At 41.8% G+C, this 20,880-nt stretch overlaps 1 protein-coding gene across 8 annotated transcripts in view; it reads left to right on the top strand.

Annotated features, from left to right (window-relative positions):
* The window catches only part of COL11A1 (collagen type XI alpha 1 chain), a 782,075-nt gene extending 773,382 nt beyond the window's left edge, over window positions 1–8,693 (top strand). For all 8 annotated transcript variants that reach the window (XM_068240020.1, XM_068240025.1, XM_068240017.1 and 5 more), the window contains 3 exons: window positions 296–364; window positions 1,322–1,555; window positions 7,018–8,693. In XM_068240020.1, the coding sequence (XP_068096121.1) occupies window positions 296–364; window positions 1,322–1,555; window positions 7,018–7,164 (450 nt within the window). In that variant the 3' untranslated portion in view covers window positions 7,165–8,693. The remainder of the gene's footprint in view (window positions 1–295; window positions 365–1,321; window positions 1,556–7,017) is intronic.
* The last annotated feature ends 12,187 nt before the right edge of the window (window positions 8,694–20,880 follow it).

The following is a 20,880-nucleotide window of genomic DNA, read 5'->3' as shown; positions in this document are numbered from 1 at the left end:
TACACAGTAGTTTGTATTCTGCATTTTACATTATTTATGTAATGTGCATTACACAAGTAACGTGTATAATGCAAGTTGTGCAAAAGTATGCAACATATGTCTTGTAGTTTGCATAATGCCTGGTAAAATTTACATACGCTGTCTGCGCATATACATTTTAATGTTATTTAGGGAATATTCCCTTACAGCTCACCAGACGCCCTTCTGAACCTAGACTATGAGTTATATTTGCAATTTGTTTTAAATCATTTTCAAGTATTTTATTTTTTTCCCATTCTCACCATTCTCAAAATAGGTGCGGATTTCAACTTGGCCAAAGGAGACTCCTGGCTCCTGGTTCAGTGAGTTCAAGAGGGGAAAACTGGTAAGTCAGCCATTATTCTTGTTAACCTTCAAACACTCCTTTTGCTAGAACAAAGTATTAAAATAAGACAGCAGGTTTGATATCTGAGTTAAGGTGCCCATTATTGGTAGAATCTCCCAAGTGATCAACTGTACAAACAATCTTTCTATCATTTGTTCTGTTTTGGAACAATTTTTCCTTCTGGTAGTGGACGATCAATTGTTCGGGAGATTGTACCATTAATGGACATCTTTATTGATGTTTTAAGCCATTTACAGATTTGGCTAACCAATGAGATATTGTATCCAATCTGTTTTTTAAACTGGGTAATGTAGTCTCCATTTTGCAATTACTGAACTGATAAGAACACAATAAGAAATATTCCAGATAATGAGATAGGATCAGTCTGTAGAGAGACAGAGTGTTTTTGCTTAGTTGCAGTGCACAGTCCTGAAAATGCAAGCAAGATGGCAGTACTTATGTTGGGCACAAATGAGCAGCAGGAATTAATTATTAAGAGAAGTAACAGTGAAAATATACTTTTGTAACCAAGCATGTTACTTTTAGATGCAGATAGTTTCATTTTTTTCAAAAAACAATGTGCATTATGAACAGGTTAGCTTTAATTATCTAAGCTTCCCTCTCTGTATTTTCATAAATGTAAGACTTCCGTTAAATTAGTAGTTTTCTGTGGGATATCATTACTATATTCTGAAAGTCTTTTCCTTGCACTTTGAGAATTGAGATGTGTTCATGCAGAATCCCAATTTGTAGTCTAGGCCATTGTATATTTTATGCCCAGTTCAATGAAAGTTGAAAAATGCAATCTCTCCAGTTATAATTCTACTTCACTTTTATATTTCTTCTACAGTATAAATCATTGTTTGTAAAAGCATTGCAGAATAAATAAGAAAATAAAGTTGTCAAGTTCTCCTTTTGTTGTGTTCTTCACCAACACATTTTCATTTCTTCCTATAGCTGTCCTATGTCGATGTACAGGGTAACAACATTAACCAAGTTCAAATGACCTTCCTGAGACTTCTCAGTGCTTCTGCCCGTCAGAACTTTACATACAGTTGCCATCAGTCAGTGGCCTGGCATGATGCCTATAACGACAACTATGACAAGGCCCTGAGGTTCTTGGGATCCAATGACGAGGAAATATCTTATGACAACAGTCCCTTCATTACAGCCCTGCATGATGGATGTTCGGTGAGTTATTGTCAAATCTTCCAGATGATCACAGACAGTACTTGAGAGTCAAATAATCAGTTTATATTAGATGTTGATAGACTTTATGACCTGACTACTGCACCATTATGCATATTTGCACCATACCAGTGTTAATTCTGTACCTATCTATACCTATACCTAAAAAAAACAATATCCAAACCAATTTATAAATAAGACATGTGTAGGCATGTGAATACATTTATAGCATTAGAAAGGTTGAGTAATCAAGGTATTAGGGTCCGATTCAGTTCACTTTTCCTCCTGGGTGATATCTCCACATTTTATAAATAAAATGCTTCTTAAGCCACCAGCAAGCAAGAAAATACTCAGAATAATTTTGACAGTACTTTTTCACCTTCTTTTGGTTCTTTTTCAATTGCAATGTACTGAAAAGTTTTTTTAAACAGAAGATGAAAAATGATCTCCTAGGAGGAAACAAGTGAATTGGAGAATAAGTGAATTGGATCGGGCTTATACCCTTTTAATTTGAACTAACTACATTTGTGTTAGGATTAGTTTTCAGTAGCCAGTCCCGTCTGTCTGGAGTTTGGCTGTTCTGCCCATTTTTTTCTAAATATCCTTTAGGCACTCTAATAGCCTGCTAAAAGCATACTGGTGAGATAACTGGTTCCACTAAAAACTGGCCTTACATGATTGTAGGGACCTGGACTAGGACTATGGTAGGTATTAGATTTTAAGCTTTATAGACTCTGTAATGTACTTTGGAAGATGTCAGTGCTTTATGTAAATATACAGTAATAATAATATGATGAATGGTGTGACTACCAAAAGCGAAACAATTTTTTGTTACTGCAAATAAAAAGCATTAGTTGTTTAAGGCCCCGTTCACACTTGCGTTTTTTTAAAAACCGGAACGGATGTCCGGACCGCACCGGATCCGGACCGGACCTGATCCGTACGGTTCCTATCCGGATCCGTTCCGGATCCGGTCCGTTTGCATCCGTTTTCCGTGCGGTATGAACACGGTTGCGGTCCGGATCCGTTTGAGATAACAAGCTGTATAATAATACCTGGGGTCTGGGAGGTCGGCAGAAGCTCTGGGGTCGTTGTAGGGCCTCACCTCCTCGTTATCAGACGTATCGGACATGTTGCTGCCGGGGAGCTCCAGCGTGAGGTCGCTGCTGTTCCACTCTGTGGGCGCTGGGCCCATGTGTCCCCGTCCAGGATGGCCGCTGTAGCATGGAGGAAGCATGGGAGGTGGGGTGGAGCGTCCGTTTTTTACGGCCAGTGTGTTGTGCGCTCTCCGGTTTTCATTGCTTTGTATTGGCCGGATGCAACAGTCCGGCTCCGCTCCGGATACGTCTGCCGGAGGAGCCGGACCAAAAAATAGCGCATGTTGGATCTTACGCCGGAGTCCGGATCCGGTCCGGCTCCGGTCTGGACGGAACGGACGCATGTGAACGGACGCATAGACTTTCATTGCTGTGCCGTGCGTCCGTTCCGTCCGTTCCGCATGCGGTCCGGCTCCGGCACGGCGATTCCGGACGGCGACCGCCAATGTGAACCGGGCCTTAAAGGAGTGCTGCATGCCAAGCTGTAGTTTCCACATATAGTATATATAAAAATGGATATCAAGGTATATCACATGTTGGGATTTATAATGATTAGAGGTGGTCAATGAGATGAAAGTAATTCCAGCTTACACATCAGTTTCATGCTAATTGTATTAAGCTTGCAATTGGGCCAATCAGTTTTAACAGGAAGTGCATTCCAAGATGAAAACAAATTGTGTGCGGTTTACATGACATCTGGAATTATTTGCATTACACTGTCCATCTCTAAAAGCAATTACAGAAAAATCAATCTTTACGGAGTAGCGTTGACTCCTGAACATTACTTTTCACCACAGTTTCAGGATTCAACAAGTGGGCACAGTTGGGAGGAGATCACTAATTCGATATGCCGAATTCGAACACCAACACTAGGGATACTAATTCTGATTCCATTGAATTTAAAATTCCGATCAGGAATTGCATTTTTGCATTGGAACGCGCAATGCGGAAATCATAGTGCGGTATTCGGATTTAGTCGGAAATGGCGGAAATTTCCACGGGAATTCCACTATAGCGATATTCGGTCATTTTAAGACAATCAGAAGACTCAAAATTATTTAGCCAATCACAGAATCAGGATTTGTAGTGTGGTAAGTGGTAGGCAGAAATTTCTGCAAAAAATCTGCTATACCAATATTCAGTCATTTTAATCCAATCAGAAGACTCCAAATGAATAAGCCAGTCAGAGAATGAAGATTTGTAGTGTGGCAAGTGGTAGGCGGAATTTTTCTGTGGAAAGCAGAACTCCACAGAAATCAGAATACCCGTTGGTATACCGCAGAATACCGTCGGAATAAAGTGGTAGCAGAAATTGGCATTTGCAGAGGGAGGAATTTCCATGAAATCGGAAATGAGCATTTCCCACCATCTCTAACCAACGCTATTACAGAGTATTGCACAATAGACGGTCCTGTTTAAATAGTGTAGAACTGCTCTATTATGCTTTGTTTACAAGAAGATTCTTTGTTTCACACCTAAATTAAGTAATGTTTGCTTTTTTCTACATCAATAAATACAGATCCAAGTTATAAATTATCAAAACAAAATGCTACTCCGAGGCTTTTGACAGATCTGTGTTTTAATTCATTTGGAATCAGTAATAAATATAACGGCAAACATAAAGCAATTAGATATCTCTATTGATGTAGCCACTTTCTTGACTTATGGAAATATTTCCAAAGCCTAATGCTTTCCGCAATCAATAGATTCTCTGAATCATCTGCAGCCAGATAGTACACCTTGTAAGTGAATTTCTTATGCTATCAAGATATTTTATTGCGAAGAACAACAGAGGCAGTGATGTGAGGGGAGGAAAATAAAACTATGTAAACAGGATGAGAAGCAAATACTGCAAAGAAATTGTTTAGGGTTTTTTTCTTCCTAGGGGATGGGACACTGATGGGATGGGATACATATGGGGCTTTATTTAATATCATGCCGTATTAAGCAGTTGTCGACACAAAGGATTGAATATTGAAATATCCGCTCTGTCAAAAAGGCAACAAATAGGATTTTCATTTTCATAATTCCTGCACCATGAATAGGATTAGTGAAGCACTCTAAGTCTCCATTACTGTATGAAATTGAAGGCACAGTCTTGAATAGTAGGGTTTTAATGGGATACTTCCTTAAGAGGAAGACTCATTTTTCCCAGACACTGGGCTATGTGGACTCCAGCTGTAAATGGGAACTAGCTCAGGCTCCTTTGGGTTCCTTTATCATGTCACTGGAATGAAGGAGTGAGTCCCATCTGGGCCAAATTTATACTTTTTTCTCACCTAGGCCAAGTATGTTGGGGCTTCCTTCCATGTGCGGCAGCCACCCTCCCATTCCAAGTGTAGCCCCCTTTTCTATGTGTAACAACCATGTACTGCAGCCCCTTTCTTTCATGTACAGCTCCCTTGGGCATCAGCTTCTCTTTTTAATATTTTGCTCCACATTTCCAGGTTTCACTTTCATATGTAGCAACCCCTATTTCACATCCAAGTGCCCCCTGGGGCTGCAGCCACCCAAGGCCCAGACCTTTGTGGACTTTCCAGAAATCTGGCCCTGACTCAAATGTTGAATTAGGTGATATGTGTACATATGTATGTGTAACTGAAGTGTGGATGTCTTATTTTAAATAAAAGGTATTTATATATTTTCCTCTTAAGCAGGATTATATACATACCTTTAGTTTTTCTCCTAAGCCTCACATACACATACATGGACATGCTAGCAGGTGAAATGGGCCACACATTAGTGCAGAATGGGGAAGAGGCATTCAGTTGAGAGTCTCTGGAAGAGCAATGTGTGATATGATTGATTCATTGCTCTTTGTATAACGCTGCAGGAGATGTGTCAGTGCTATATTAATGTTTGAAATACTGCCTTACAGTCTAGTCTGGTAGGAATAAAGCCCCAAACTACTCTTTTTCCTTGATTTACACAACACAAAAGATCTGGCCGTGTGGGGGAGGAAATGCGGAAATATACAATATGCCTGATTTAGAACAGTAATGAACAGAGTTAAGCTGGATACTCGCTGCAGCGAATTAGGTAGATGGATCCAGCGGTGTCCCTCCACAACGAGCGCTCCCTGATCCCTCTAACTCCTGGCATGTATGCGCAACATCACGCGATATTACATGACAGGTGTGAATGGGAATTGAAGCAATCTAAATACTTTGCATGGAGTCAGCGGGGATCTTAAAGATCTGATCTGCTGTGGCGGTCATTATTGGTGCGCATTGCTAAAGTCATTTGCATGATTGCGCGCAAGATATTGAGAGATTGCGAAAACGATTGCTCGTCACTGCAAAAATTGCCAGTCTCCAGAAAAATCGTCAGGAAAATTGTGTGGTGGGTATGGGCCTATAGGCACTGCAGCCAGCCACATTTCAGCTTTCATGACTTTAGTACAATCAGGCATATACACCTTCCATGGTGTGCTGATACTGACAGACTTATACATGTGAAAGGCAGCACATGGCTAATTTTGTTGGTTGTCTAAACTGTACTCTGTTTTTTAAGACCACCCAGGTGTAGCTGGTCTGGCACATAAAAAGCTATTAAGGGATCATATGATAATTGTATTATAATTTAGTGTGCCACGCAGAACCCACTTCATTCTAAAGGAAGGGTTGCTTGAGCACATCAAGTAAATAGCTCATTGCGTGATTAAAGGGACTCCGAGCTCACAAAAAAAAGGAAAGTTGTACTCACCAGGGGCTTTCTCCAGCCCAGTGCTGGTCGGGAGGTCCCACGCCGGCGTCCTGGCTCCTCTCCTTCTCCCCGCTCCGGTATGGCTGACAGGCCGCAGCCCGGGCGACACTCGGTAGAGTGTCGGGCTGCAGCTTCCGCGTATGACGCGGATTACGTCACACGCCGGCCGCCTCGCGTCATCATGGCGGCCGGCGTGAAAGTACTGCGCATGTGCGATTAAAGCGCACATGCGCAGTACTTTCACGCCGGCCGCCGTGATGACGCGAGGCGGCCGGCGTGTGACGTAATCCGCGTCATACGCGGAAGCTGCAGCCCGACACTCTACCGAGTGTCGCCCGGGCTGCGGCCTGTCAGCCATACCGGAGCGGGGAGAAGGAGAGGAGCCAGGACGCCGGCGTGGGACCTCCCGACCAGCACTGGGCTGGAGAAAGCCCCTGGTGAGTACAACTTTCCTTTTTTTTGTGAGCTCGGAGTCCCTTTAAGAAAAGTCCATGTTTCTAAATTTCCCATTAGGATTATAGTTCATTTGATGCCATATATTGTATTGGTGTAATTATAGAAGCAATAATAATATTTACAAATCCTGCACAGTATTAACATGTGACTTAATTAAATAGCCTTTGTCCACTTACACTCTTGTTTTCTCTTTTGTTTTTTCCCTAGTTGAGGAAAGGATATGCACGAACAGTCCTGGAAATCAACACCCTCAAGATAGATCAACTGCCTATAGCAGATGTAATGTTCAGTGACTTTGGGGATCAGAATCAGAAATTTGGATTTGAGGTTGGCCCAGCCTGCTTCTTAGGTTGAGACTGAAAAAAAGGACAAAGCAGCTTCTAAAAAAAATGTGTAAAAAAATTATTTTCTAAAAAAAAAAGTTCGTCAGGCTTTGGATACCACCAGAGACGTGTTCACCACATGCAAGTTTTGAATACGGATTGTGCAGAGGGGAAGAAAAACTAAATAAGTAAAACAAGACAAAAAAGCTCACTGCATATGAGTTGCTTAGAATTTACCAGCCTTCCTCATCCGGGGCAGAATCACATGACTTAACCAGAAAGCATTTGCCAAAATATGAAGGACTTATATGTGATACTGTAGGGACAGCTGTGTTTTCCTTTCTTGGGAATCTTTTTGATGCTGGAGAAAACAAAAACAGGCTTTGTGCATCATAGGTGCTAATAATTTCTTGTAAATGGGTTTTGCCAAATACTGTACACATGTAATTATTCTTCATACCTGTTACACAGCTTGCATGTCCCTTTCCAAAACTTGCATGTGACTCTGGGTTGAGCCATAATACTTTAAGAAGAGAAACCCTAAAAGGTTCCCCACTGTGTAAAAAAAAAAAAAGATACAGTGTCTGTATTGTGCAAAAATATTCGTGTAATTCCAGTGGACTTCAACCCTTCTTTCTGACTCCAAATAAAATCCCTTTGTATATATTGAAGTGGAAGACCTCTCTTATTTGCTGTTGCTAAAACAAAATAAATATATATATATTTACAGTCTCTATATATAAAGCCTCAGGTTGCCAAACTGGAAGAACGATAATCAAAATTTGCCTTTTTTTTGTGTGTTGCATTTTTCTTTTGCAAAATGAAACCATTTTGGTGCAATATTTGATGGTGCTAATACCTCATTCCAGGATGTCATGACATGCATGTATATACCTAAAATAACTTTTTTTTTTAATTATTATTTGTGGTCGGGGAAATATGTATTAAGAGAAATATTTCTGTATAAGATATTTGTCAAATCTGTGTCAAGTCCTTGCTCAACTCAAGTTTGTTTGAATTTATGTATCATAGAGGTTTGTGCATCTTCGAACACAAATTAATATTAAAAGTGGACTCCAAACACTAAAGTTATGTATTTGTTCAGTGTTTACAAGTACATTAACAAGGTAACAGCAGTCATTGTGAATGTTCATAAATGTAGTTTAAGCCATACCTACTCAGATGCAAAAAGAATACATTGGGCAGTGCTAAATTGTTCAGTCTTAAATAGCTTTTATATATTTATATATACTGTCAAGGTCATGTGATTCTACCTGGTTGCATAGCAATGTAGGAGGGGCTGCTAATTAAATGCTCAAAATAATTTAACACCTGAATTTGTTTAATTAGCTTCCCAAAATTCTTGTGGGTTTTTTTCCTCCCTTTCTGGTTTAGCTGGAAAAATAAAGATTTTCACATTAAAAATAAAAATCCTTTTGTAATTATTTTTCATAATATATGTAAGACTTGAAAATTGTTTGTTACTCTTTCATAAATAAACTGTTAAATTAATTGGTCTCAGATCCCACTAGCTCATTTTCCCATGACATTTAATTAACAGGATATAGAATAAACATTTTTTTTTTCTTTTACTGTTGAAAGTACTTTTATTTTTTAACAAAAATTGTTTGTCACCTCAGAGGAAGATATGAAAATGTTATCAATAAATTCAAGTCTTGTTTACGTTAAACGTTGCTTTCATTTCTTACATGCTATTACCAAAGCAATCATCATGTATTTTAGTATGAAGTCGGCTGCTGTAGTTTCATTCTTCTCACACTCATAGATTTGAATGCATTTCTGAAAATCAGATTTACAATATAGCAAAATATTTTATTTGGACACATGCCATTTAAGATATATGTGTTGCATTATAGTAGAGGCGTTCACATCCACTCAATATCAATTGTAAAGTCTATTCAATCAATTAGTGTTTGAAACTTACATTATATAATTGTCAAGAAACCACCCATTGGATGTTAACTACTTGCCGACCGCGTCACGCTGATGGGCGTGATCGCGGCGACAGCCCCAGGACCGCCTAATGCTGATCAGCGTAAAGTCCTGGAGTGGGGATTTGCAGGAGATCGCGCATGCCGATGCACGCGCATCTCCGCTTGGATGACGGAGCTCCGCTGTTCCATCAGTCTTCCAGCAGGATCGCCTCTAGGAAACTGTTAGACGGGGACAAGGCTGTCCCCTCTAGAGGCTCAGGAGTGATCGTCTGTCATGGGCTGATGCCTATGACAGCCGATCACAGTTATTGGATGGCAGGGGAGGGGGAGGGAGGGGTCGGTGGGAAAAAAATAAAAAAATTGGCAAATGTATTATAAAATAAATAAAATAAATATTTATTTAAAAAAAAACTTCCTGGAAGTGATCATAGCCCACCAACAGAGAGCTCTGTTGGTGGGCAGAAAAGGGGGGGGGGATCACTTGTGTGCTGAATTGTGCAGCTCTGCAGCGAGCTCTTAAAGCTGCAGTGGCCTAATTTATTAAAAATAGCCTGGTCACTAGGGGGTTTAAGCCCTGGTCCTTAAGTGATCAAACAGCCCCAGCTTATTTTTAAGAATGGCAGACTTATACAGATGAAACTTGAAAATTAGAATGCAAAGTCAGTTTTTTTCAGTAATTAAACTTAAAGCCTATACTTGTTGTAAATTTGATGATTACGGTTGTATTGATATAAATTTAATGATTACGGCTTACAGTTTATGAGAACCCCAAAATCAACATCTCACACCATTAGAATATTGTGAAAATGTTCAATATTCTACGCTGTACTCTAGTCAGCGAATTAATCCAAAACACCTGCAAATTGTTCCTGTTTCATATATTAGTTTCACCTTTTAAGTTGAATCACTGAAATAAATGGATTTTACCAAGATATTCTAATTTTTCGAGTTTCACTTGTACATTGTTCCAATGTCATGGGCAGCTACGATTTGCTGCTTCTTTCACAAATTGCAATGTAGCAGACTTGAATAAGTTAATTCCACATTGACTATGTATGGATTAAAGCAAACAAAAAAGAGATGAGCTCAAATTTTTGCCAGTCATTTTTTGGATCAAAGCAGTAGTGTGATGTGATTTAAAGTGAACCTCCAGACTAAAAATTGACTCAGCAGCACTGAAAAGGCCTGGTGTTTCTTTAACAGTTTCACAGAATCAGAACTTTGTTTCTCTTATAGAAGCCTCATTTTTAGCGGCACAGAAGAAAACTGCACGGGCATTTTTCCCCTGATGCTGTGCACAGCATGATGGGATTTCTGATGTTGTTGCTCTCGTTCTGCTGTTTTGGTGCATTTTTTTTCTTACATTTTGAATTTGACATTTGAAGGCTAGCACGTGCAGCTGGGAGGGGTAATCAGGACACAGGATAGTTGGAACTGTGTCTCATGCTCCCTGTCACCTCCTTTCAACCAAAAAGATGGCTGCCCCCATGACAAAGATGGCAGCCCCCATGAATAACAAACATTTGCCTTTTCTTTTAAAACAGGGTGGGTAAGATATTATATTACCTATCTATTCTAATTAACATAACTAATGTAACTTAATGACAGTATGTTTGTTTAGGCTGAAGTTCCCCTTTAATGGACTACAATATCCCAACACAGTGCATGTAGTGTGTTATCTCAACACATGGTATGGGGGGTAGGTGTAGTGTGTTATCTCAACACATGGTATGGGGGGTAGGTGAGACCACAGCTAGGGGTACACAACAGTCTTCAGCCAAATCAGCTTCTCATAGCTGTGCTGGCTCAACAGCGTCCAGTGAGTCTTCTGTTGCCTTTTGTTGCCTTGCAACATAAGGCCGCTCCTTTACACAGCCCTCTAGTCATGCACAGCAGTAGCCTGCAAAGTATGAGAAGCACTCTGCATAGTAATAGGCTGCACAGTAAATGAAATCTATTGGCTGAATCAGACCTTGATGACTGACACATCAGTCAATAAGGTTGCATTTATTTCCATGCTTGTTACGCCCCCTCCCCCCCCCCCTCCCCCCCCCCAACATTGCATACAGAACTATGAGGAAGCTCAAAAGTACAGGTAGGAAGGTGAAACACACACACTTCCACATATGGCCTGTGTGTGTTACCGCAACTGCCGATAAGCCCCATCGGCAATGATAAGTTCTACCCCCAGACACCACAAAGCTCTGACTCCAGTGCCACTGCACAGACTTCAGAGGGACTTAAAGAGGAACTCCAGTGAAAATAATGTAATAAAAAATTGCTTCATTTTTACAATAATTATGTATAAATGATTTAGTCAGTGTTTGCCCATTGTAAAATCTTTTAAATCTCTGATTTACATTCTGACATTTATTACATGGTGACATTTTTACTGTTGGCAGGTGATGTAGCTGCTGCATGTTTTTTTGGCAGTTGGAAACAGCTGTAAACAGCTATTTCCCACAATTCAGCAAGGTTCAAAGACAGGAAACTGCCAGGAGTATGTACTCAGAGTTTCTTGTGTGGTTTCACCACAATATCGATCATACAGCTCCCCCTGATGGTCTGTTTTGTGAAAAGGAATAGATTTCTCAGGTAAAAGGGGGTATCAGCTACTGATTGGGATAAAGTTCAATTCTTGGTTGGAGTTTCTCTTTAAGGAATAAATTAATCTCCTGACCATCCATTAATCACCCCCATTTATACTCCCCAGCACCCTCAGTAGTAGTTAATCATGAGGGTCAGCTGGATAGTGTACTGGTAAAGATTTTGCCTTAGATGTAGGATTTGAGACCTTCACCAGGGTTTGAATCCTGGCTCAAGCCAGTATGTAAAACTGTAAGGAGCCTTTGGGCAAGACTTTATGGACCTTATGGTCACCCATAAATGACATCCTATAAGTAGCAGCAACTCACTATCTCCATCAACCCCTCAGCACCCTCACTAAGCCCTTCTCCCCATCACTCTCAGTGAGCCCTCACCCCATCCACACCTCAGCACCCTCACTAAGCCCCTCTCCCCATCACCTTCAGTAAGCCCCCTTCTCCCCTCATTCAGTCCTCAGCACCCTCAGTAAGCCCCTCTCTCCCGAGCACCCTCATAAGCCCCTTACTCCCCCAGCACCCTCAGTAAGCCCCTCTCTACCCCAGCACCCTCAGTATTACCATCTCTACCCTATCATCTTCAGTAAACCCACCTCTCCCTCAATCCATCCCCCCAAGCAAGCTTCTCCCCCCCAGCATACCACTCCCCATCCTGCCCTCAGCACCATCATTAAGCCCTTCTCTAAGGAGTGTGTGTGTCTTACTATATCATTGGGGCCTATTTATTTGGACGCAGTCTGACTTCTTTCTTGGTCACCACACCTATATATTAAATATATGATCACATATACAGGTCCTTCTCAAAAAATTAGCATATCGTGATAAAGTTCATTATTTTCTGTAATGTACTGATAAACATTAGACTTTCATATATTTTACATTCATTACACACAACTGAAATAGTTCAAGCCTTTTATTGTTTTAATATTGATAATTTTGGCATACAGCTCATGAAAACCCAAAATTCCTATCTCGAAAAATTAGCATATCATGAAAAGGTTCTCTAAACGAGCTATTAACCTAATCATCTGAATCAACTAATTAACTCTAAACACCTGCAAACGATTCCTGAGGCTTTTAAAAACTCCCAGCCTGGTTCATTACTCAAAACCGCAATCATGGGTAAGACTGCCGACCTGACTGCTGTCCAGAAGGCCATCATTGACACCCTCAAGCAAGAGGGTAAGACACAAAGACATTTCTGAATGAATAGGCTGTTCCTAGAGTGCTGTATCAAGGCACCTCAGTGGGAAGTCTGTGGGAAGGAAAAAGTGTGGCAGAAAACGCTGCACAACCAGAAGAGGTGACCGGACCCTGAGGAAGATTGTGGAGAAGGACCGATTCCAGACCTTGGGGGATCTGTGGAAGCAGTGGACTGAGTCTGGAGTGGAAACATCCAGAGCCACCGTGTACAGGCGTGTGCAGAAAATGTGCTACAGGTGCCACATTCCCCAGGTCAAGCCACTTTTGAACCAGAAACAGCGGCAGAAGCGCCTGACCTGGGCTACAGAGAAGCAGCACTGGACTGTTGCTCAGTGGTCCAAAGTACTTTTTTCAGATGAAAGCAACTTTTGCATGTCATTCGGAAATCAAGGTGCCAGAGTCTGGAGGAAGACTGGGGAGAGGGAAATGCCAAAATGCCTGAAGTCCAGTGTCAAGTACCCACAGTCAGTGATGGTCTGGGGTGCCATGTCAGCTGCTGGTGTTGGTCCACTGTGTTTTATCAAGGGCAGGGTCGATGCAGCTAGCTATCAGGAGATTTTGGAGCACTTCATGCTTCCATCTACTGAAAAGCTTTATGGAGATGAAGATTTCATTTTTTAGCACGATCTGGCACCTGCTCACAGTGCCAAAACCACTGGTAAATAGTTTACTGACCATGGTACTACTGTGCTCAATTGGCCTGCCAACTCTCCTGACCTGAACCCCATAGAGAATCTGTGGGATATTGTGAAGAGAAAGTTGAGAGACGCAAGACCCAACACTCTAGATGAGCTTAAGGCCACTATTGAAGCATCCTGGGCCTCCATAACACCTGAGCAGTGCCACAGGCTGATTGCCTCCATGCCACGCCGCATTGAAGCAGTCATTTCTGCAAAAGGATTCCCGACCAAGTATTGAGTGCATAACTGAACATAATTATTTGAAAGTTGAATTTTTTTGTTTTAAAAACACTTTTCTTTTATTGGTCAGTTGAAATATGCTAATTTTTTGAGATAGGAATTTGGGGTTTTCATGAGCTGTATGCCAAAATCATCAATATTAAAACAATAAAAGGCTTGAACTACTTCAGTTGTGTGTAATGAATCTAAAATAATGAATCTAAAATATATGAAAGTCTAATGTTTATCAGTACATTACAGAAAATAATGAACTTTATCACAATATGCTATTTTTTTTAGAAGGACCTGTACAATAAATGTCACACATATATTGCAAATATGGCCACTAATAGATATAATTATGCACAAATAATGGTTGCATGTTTACATTTTCAGTAAGTGCAATTGCCCACTAGCCGCTCTGTGTTTCCACTTTGAAAAACCTTTACCCCATTCGCCATGTGTGGTGTTTTGTGCCTCAATTTCATTCAAGTTAATGAAAATGCATTTTCCAAAGAGCAAATGCTGTGGATATTGAATGCAGCACAGTTAGTGGGCAAAGGTCCTAAATAATATCTATAACTGGGGGTACTTGGAGGAAACAGAATTGCAATAGGGGGTATTTGGGTAGAAATAGTTGAGAAACACTGCGTTATCTCATAATGGGCCTGATTCATAAAGTGGTGCTAACAGTTAGCACGCTGGTGAAAAGCCCTTTATCACGCCTAAACTCAGTTTAGGCATGATAAGTTTAGGGGCCATATTCTATTGCTGAACTCGCCAGCGCTAAGCACTGGCGAGTTCTTAACTTAGGCGATGGGGGCATCGCCTAATCTAATTAAACTTTAGACCCCCCCAGGCGGAAAAGAACTCGCTTGGGCGATATAATCGCCCAGCGAGTTCTTAACACGGAATCCAATTACCCTTATCATGTCTCCGGGAAGCGATGCTTCCCGGCAGACATGAGCGTTAGCTTAGACCTGCAAAAAGCAGGTCTAAACTAGCTAACGCACGTCGTCGCCGCAGCATCTGGGGGTCTCCTTTAATAAGGAGACCCCCAGAGCTCCCCGTCGGGTCGCCGCACAGTTTAGAAGCCAGCGCGCAGCTCTGCCCGGCTCCTCTGTCATACGTACCGCCGCCGATCACCCGCCGCCTCTCGCTGCAAAATCCGTCACGTAATTACAGTGTATCTAACACTGTAATTACTGTGCGCATAGAAGGAGCCCGGGCAAAGCATCTTTGAATCTGCAGCCGGGCTCCCCATTGGTCTGCTGTGTGAGCCATTTTATTGGTTCAGAAAGCAGACCAATGGGGAGCCCGGCTGCAGATTCAAAGATGCTTTGCCCGGGCTCCTTCTATGCGCACAGTAATTACAGTGTTAGATACACTGTAATTACGTGACGGATTTTGCGGCGAGAGGCGGCGGGTGATCGGCGGCGGTACGTATGACAGAGGAGCCGGGCAGAGCTGCGCGCTGGCTTCTAAACTGTGCGGCGACCCGACGGGGAGCTCTGGGGGTCTCCTTATTAAAGGAGACCCCCAGATGCTGCGGCGGAAGATGTCGGCGATGTTCGGCAGACGAGTGCGCATGTGTGGGGAGTGAGGCTGTGGTGCTGATGGACAGCACCACAGCGTAAACCTCACTCCCCATCGCTCGGTAACAGGGAGCATCGCTCAGGCTTTCGCCTGGGTAATGCTCCCTAACGATCGGCCATCGCGCGAAGGATATGGGCAATAGGATTTGCCGGTAATCCTCGCGCGATGGCAAGGTGATAAGTAGCTCGCATCTGCAAGCTACTTATCACCTTGAATAGGATATGGCCCTAGGTGTGATAAGTTTAGGTGTGATAAGTTTAGGCATGATAAGTTTAGGATGTTATAAGTGTAGGCGTGATAAGTTTAAGCACCAACTGGGTTAGCACCGCAGTGCACAGCTGATCAAAAGTTTTGCGCTAGCAAAGTCTGGTGCACTTCGCATAGAGTTTAATGGCGCTGCTTTGCGTGCGGTACTTTGCGCACGATCTAAACTTATCTTAACTTATCATGCCTAAACTTATCACGCCTAAAGTTATCACGCCTAAACTGGCTTTTCACCAGTGTGATGCAATGGTTATCACGCCTAAAGGGCTCGATTCACAAAGCGGTGCTAACCCAGTTAGAGACTTTAGGCATAATAACCATTGCACCACGCTGGTGAAAAGCCAGTTTAGGTGTGATAAGTTTAGGCATGATAAGTTTAGGTGTGATAAGTTTAGGCATGATAAGTTTAGATAAGTTTAGATCGCTTGAAATGTCCCGCACGCAAAGCAGCGCCATTAAACTTTATACGAAGTGCACCAGACTTTGCTAGCGTAACACTTTTGATCAGCTGTGCACTGCGGTACTAACCCAGTTGGCGCTTAAACTTATCATGCCTAAACTTATCACACCTAAACTTACCATGCTTAAACTTATCACACCTAAACTTATCACACCTAAACTTATCATGCCTAAGCTGAGTTTAGGCATGATAAAGGGCTTTTCACCAGCGTGCTAACTGTTAGCACCGCTTTGTGAATCAGGCCCAAAGTCTCTTAACTGGGTTAGCACCGCTTTGTGAATCGAGCCCAATGTGTGCATTAGCAGTAACAGTGAATCATACTTTTCTTGGAGTGAATGCTTTTGCTGTTTGTGACACAACAGTCACATAATGACTTTGATTCACTAAAGCGTGATAACTGCTATCACAGCAATTATCATGTGATAACTGCTATCACAGCAGTTATCATGTGATAACTGCTATCACAGCAGTTATCACGCAAAGGGCTTGATTCACAAAGCGGTGCAAAGTGTTTGCACGCCAGTGAAAAGCCCCTTATCACGCCTAAACTCACTTTAGGCGTGATAAGAAGAAACTCGCGCGAAGTTACCGCGCGTACGCGCGTACGCGCGGTAACTTCGCGCGAAGAGCAGGAAAAAGCGGTGATAACTCAGTGGTGAAAAGGTCATCACGCCTAAAGTCTTTTAGGCGTGATAACTGGGTTATCACCGCTTTGTGAATCAAGCCCAAACTGTCGCTCGCAAATGTTTTCACATGAAGCGTGCACGTGATCGCACGATACAATTTGTTTATCATGTGAACTAATGCTGTTCACATGTAAACTTTTAGATGCGGCAGAGCGCGTAATAACTGCTGTGATTGCAGTTATCACACTTTAGTGAATCAAGCCCAATGTGTGATGCAATTTTTTGGTTTCAATCCGTTACATTCCTGTCTTTACAGTGAGCGTAATGCAGTTCTTACTGTGAACGGGGCCTAAAGCTCCCATCCAGAGATTTTCTCACCTAAAAAAAAAACAATATGAGAATAAAATCCTCATATGGAGCTGACAAAAAAAATGTTGCCTGGCCTGCAAAGAGTGAAGATGCTGTGACTCAAATTTCATATTTGAAATCTCTGTATCATAAGTGCAGAAGCTTAATGCTCAGCAGTTCACACCCCTTTGCCTGATTTAAACACCTCATCTTAAAAAAAACCCTGCTCTTATAGTGAACCTCCGGATTAAAAATCTACTCAGCAGAACTGAAAAGGCTTGGTGTTTCACAGCATCAGAACTTTGTTTTTCTTACCAAAGCATCATTTTAGCTGCATTTTTAGCTAAGCTCCACCCATCAAAGAAAAAAAGCCCGGGCTTTTCTTCCCTGATGCTGTGCAGAGCATGATGGGATTTCCTATGTTGTTATTCACGTTGCCTAGAAACTGGGAGAGGTGCTCAGCACACAGGGCAGTTGGGAACTGTGTCTCATGCTCCCTGTCACCTCCTTTCAACCAGAAGATGGCTGCCATCATGGAATCAAACATTTGCCTGTTCTTTTAAAACAGTGTGGGTAAGAGATTATATTACCTACCTATTTTAATGAACATAACTAATGTAACTTAATGACAGTATGTTTGTTTAGGCTGGAGTTCCTCTTTAACCTTCATTTTAATTATTTCTGTTTGCCTCCGCTAAACAATATCTGCCACAATAGCTATACTGAGTAGCATTGTTCTTATCACAGAAGGCAGCTACTGGCAGACAACCATGCTTTGCTAATAATGTAGACCCAACACTACTTTTTATGCAGATACCCTTTACTATACATTGTGTTTGCCAAACTTCTACATAAAGTGCACCTGATCTGAGGCTAAGGTACACACAGAGGTATGTTCATGCCGGATTCACATACCTCTGTGCATTGTCTGTTCCTCCTTTTTTTTTCCTCCAATCCTCGTAATCAGTCCTTGAAAAATTTGACTTTTGGCTTTTCATAGTGAAGTTCACCCACCCCACTATAAAAAGATCAGCAGTCAGAAGCTTGGTGAGAAATAATTAGCTCACCTTTATCCATGCTTGTGCCACTCATGATGCTCTGTGTTTGTTCTAGAGCCCGTCTTTGCTCTGTGTCCCAGGTTTAAGCTTGATGATGCCTTCAGGCCGAAACCTGTTGGATGAGCTCAGCTGCAGTACATGTCTCAGGAAAGCTGCAATCATCTGTGGAATGGAGCATTACTTCTGCAGCCGATAAGGGGAAAACAACCCCCAAGGGAGATTTTCTCTGATAAGTCCTTCAGTAATCCCTAGGGATAATGAGCACAGCCACATGCTACAGACATATTTACATCCAGTTGGCAAAACCAGTGGCCAGGACAGGAGGTAAATACACTGTCGTGCCAGTGCCAAGAACTCATTAGTGATGTACTAATATCTTTTATTTATTAGGTTTATTCATTTTTTAATTCATTCAATCAAAACTGATTTTAACTATAAAAAATAAAGATGTGATATTTGTTTAAAACTGCTGACACTCTACAAAAACAAGTTATTCCTTGTTTTTATACAGTAAGTAAAGATAAGATAGCTCCTTAGAGATCAATCAATAAAACAATGTTGTCAATTACCAAGTTTGGGGACTTTTCCATTGATATTTTAAAGACTTGTCTACTGTAACAGTTAAATGACATCCTCTTCTACTCACAAAACTTAAAAGTATACCTGCAGGTAAAACAGTAAAAATGCTGAAATATTTATTTGTAATATTTAATTTTACTAATTAAAAATCTACAGTTCTAACACAATATATAAGTAAAACAAATATGTTACGACCACTATGCTTTAGGCCATTATTTGATCAATTATGGATTGTACTCTATTGTACCTAATCACATTAAAAAGACACGTATCCATTTCATCATTCATATCATGCGTGTCCTTTTATAAAACTACAGCAGACATTGCCCTGTAGGGATGAAGCAGGTAGCTAGCTGGCACTGCATAAATATAATTATATAGATAACTGACCTATAAAAGAACAAAGCTAATTTAAAGCATTTTTTGGCAAATAAAAAGGTAATTGCGTTGATTTTATTTTTTTTTAAGATTAGAAACTGGCTTCAAAAAGGTTATTCAGTTGTTCAGTCCCAACTAGGATGTGGCCAGAAAGCCTTGTTATTTCTGTGACCTGAAGCTGACACTCTATGTGTTAATATCAGGTCCCAGGTCACTGAAAGTTCAGCTGAAAGCTTCAAAAATAATCACAAAGTAGAAAAAGAAGTTAAACGCATGGGTAAAAATCTCTCTGTCACTGTAATGAATAATGAAACATCAGCTGCGGTGGATAGCAGTACCACTGCAGCTACTTCTGGTACCCTGCCTGCCAGCCTTCCTGTGCCTCGGGTGTCTAGTACGCCGAGGACAGGCGTGGGTGGTCGTCGCTTGTCGGCTGTGGGGGATAGCGGGGCCACCGCGGGCATTACTGGATCCCTGCCTGCCAGGTTTTCCGCGTCCCAGGCGTCTATTACACCAGGGATGCGTGTCTCTATGAATCACAGGGGCACATTAGCGCGTGCGCACGCTTACCGTCAGGAGCTTTATGCCAGGAGGAGGCGCGTCAGCTGACTAGCTGGTCGGCTGACATCAGGAAGCACGCTAGCCTCTTCTGATTGGCTGAGGCTGATGGGCGTGCCTGGAGGGTCTCCCCCACTTCTTAAGCCTCTCGGCTTCACTTGCAATTGGTCTGCTGTCGTGAATACTTTGTGTTAGTGCTCAGACCTTAGTCAGTTTCCTAGTGTGTTAGAACCGGCAGGAGCTGGGAATTCACACTAAGCTTAGGATCTGCTTGATAGCTTAATTGTACTAATATTGTATTATCTGTGTATGACTCCGGCTAGATCTGACCTCCCTTATTCTTAATGATTCTGTACTTTAGCCTATCTGATCCTGTTGCCAACTCAGCCTGTTATATACTCTGTCTTTGTCGCCTGAATCTGTACCTTTGCCCATCTGACTTAAGCTGCCAACCTCTGCCTGAATACCCTTCCGATTCTGCCTGTCTATTCTGTACTGTATCTGTCTGTCTGTTGCCGAACTGATCTCTCTAACCATTCTACTCTCACCAGGGAGCCCTCGTCTCTGGTGAGAGGTGCTGTACTGACAGTGCTTACCAGCTCCTCTGGTAAGGTACTGTCAAAACTGTCAGTACATACTGTTGCACCAATCACTACACGCAGTGCTATAAAATTGTTACACTATCATCTGTATTGTATATCCATATTATTGGTGAATCTGCAGATCACCATATAATCAGGTACATATCTGCATTATAGGTGATACTGCAGATCACCTGATAATCAGAACCCTGTTCTTGCTAGCACCAATCGTTACAGAACAGCAGACCAAAATGTCTATGGATGCACTTTGCGATCAGGTTGAGCTGTTAACCACGGCTATTAACGCCTCAACGAACACGGTTCACGCTCAGCAGACACAGATCAATCAGCTGTCTGAGGCAGTGCGGGTCCTTCAGACAACTAACGCAACAGTGCCATCCCCTGTGGTTAAGGAACCTAGGGTTCCACTCACTGAAAGGTTTTCAGGGCATAGGTCGGATTTTCAAAATTTTAGGAATCACTACCTTTCCTATTTTGAGTTACGACCTACATCGTTAGGCTCAGAGAGTCAGAAAATAACATTTATCAAAACGTTATTATACAGGGATTCGCAGACATGGGCATATAGTCTTCCCATCGGTCATGAGGCCCTGACCTCTGTACAGCATTTTTTTAAGA

This window comes from Hyperolius riggenbachi, chromosome 6 (assembly GCF_040937935.1).
Source record: "Hyperolius riggenbachi isolate aHypRig1 chromosome 6, aHypRig1.pri, whole genome shotgun sequence".
NCBI classification, from domain to species: domain Eukaryota; kingdom Metazoa; phylum Chordata; class Amphibia; order Anura; family Hyperoliidae; genus Hyperolius; species Hyperolius riggenbachi.
Note: the sequence above shows the minus strand (reverse complement) of the source record. Positions and strands in the feature narration are given on the sequence as shown.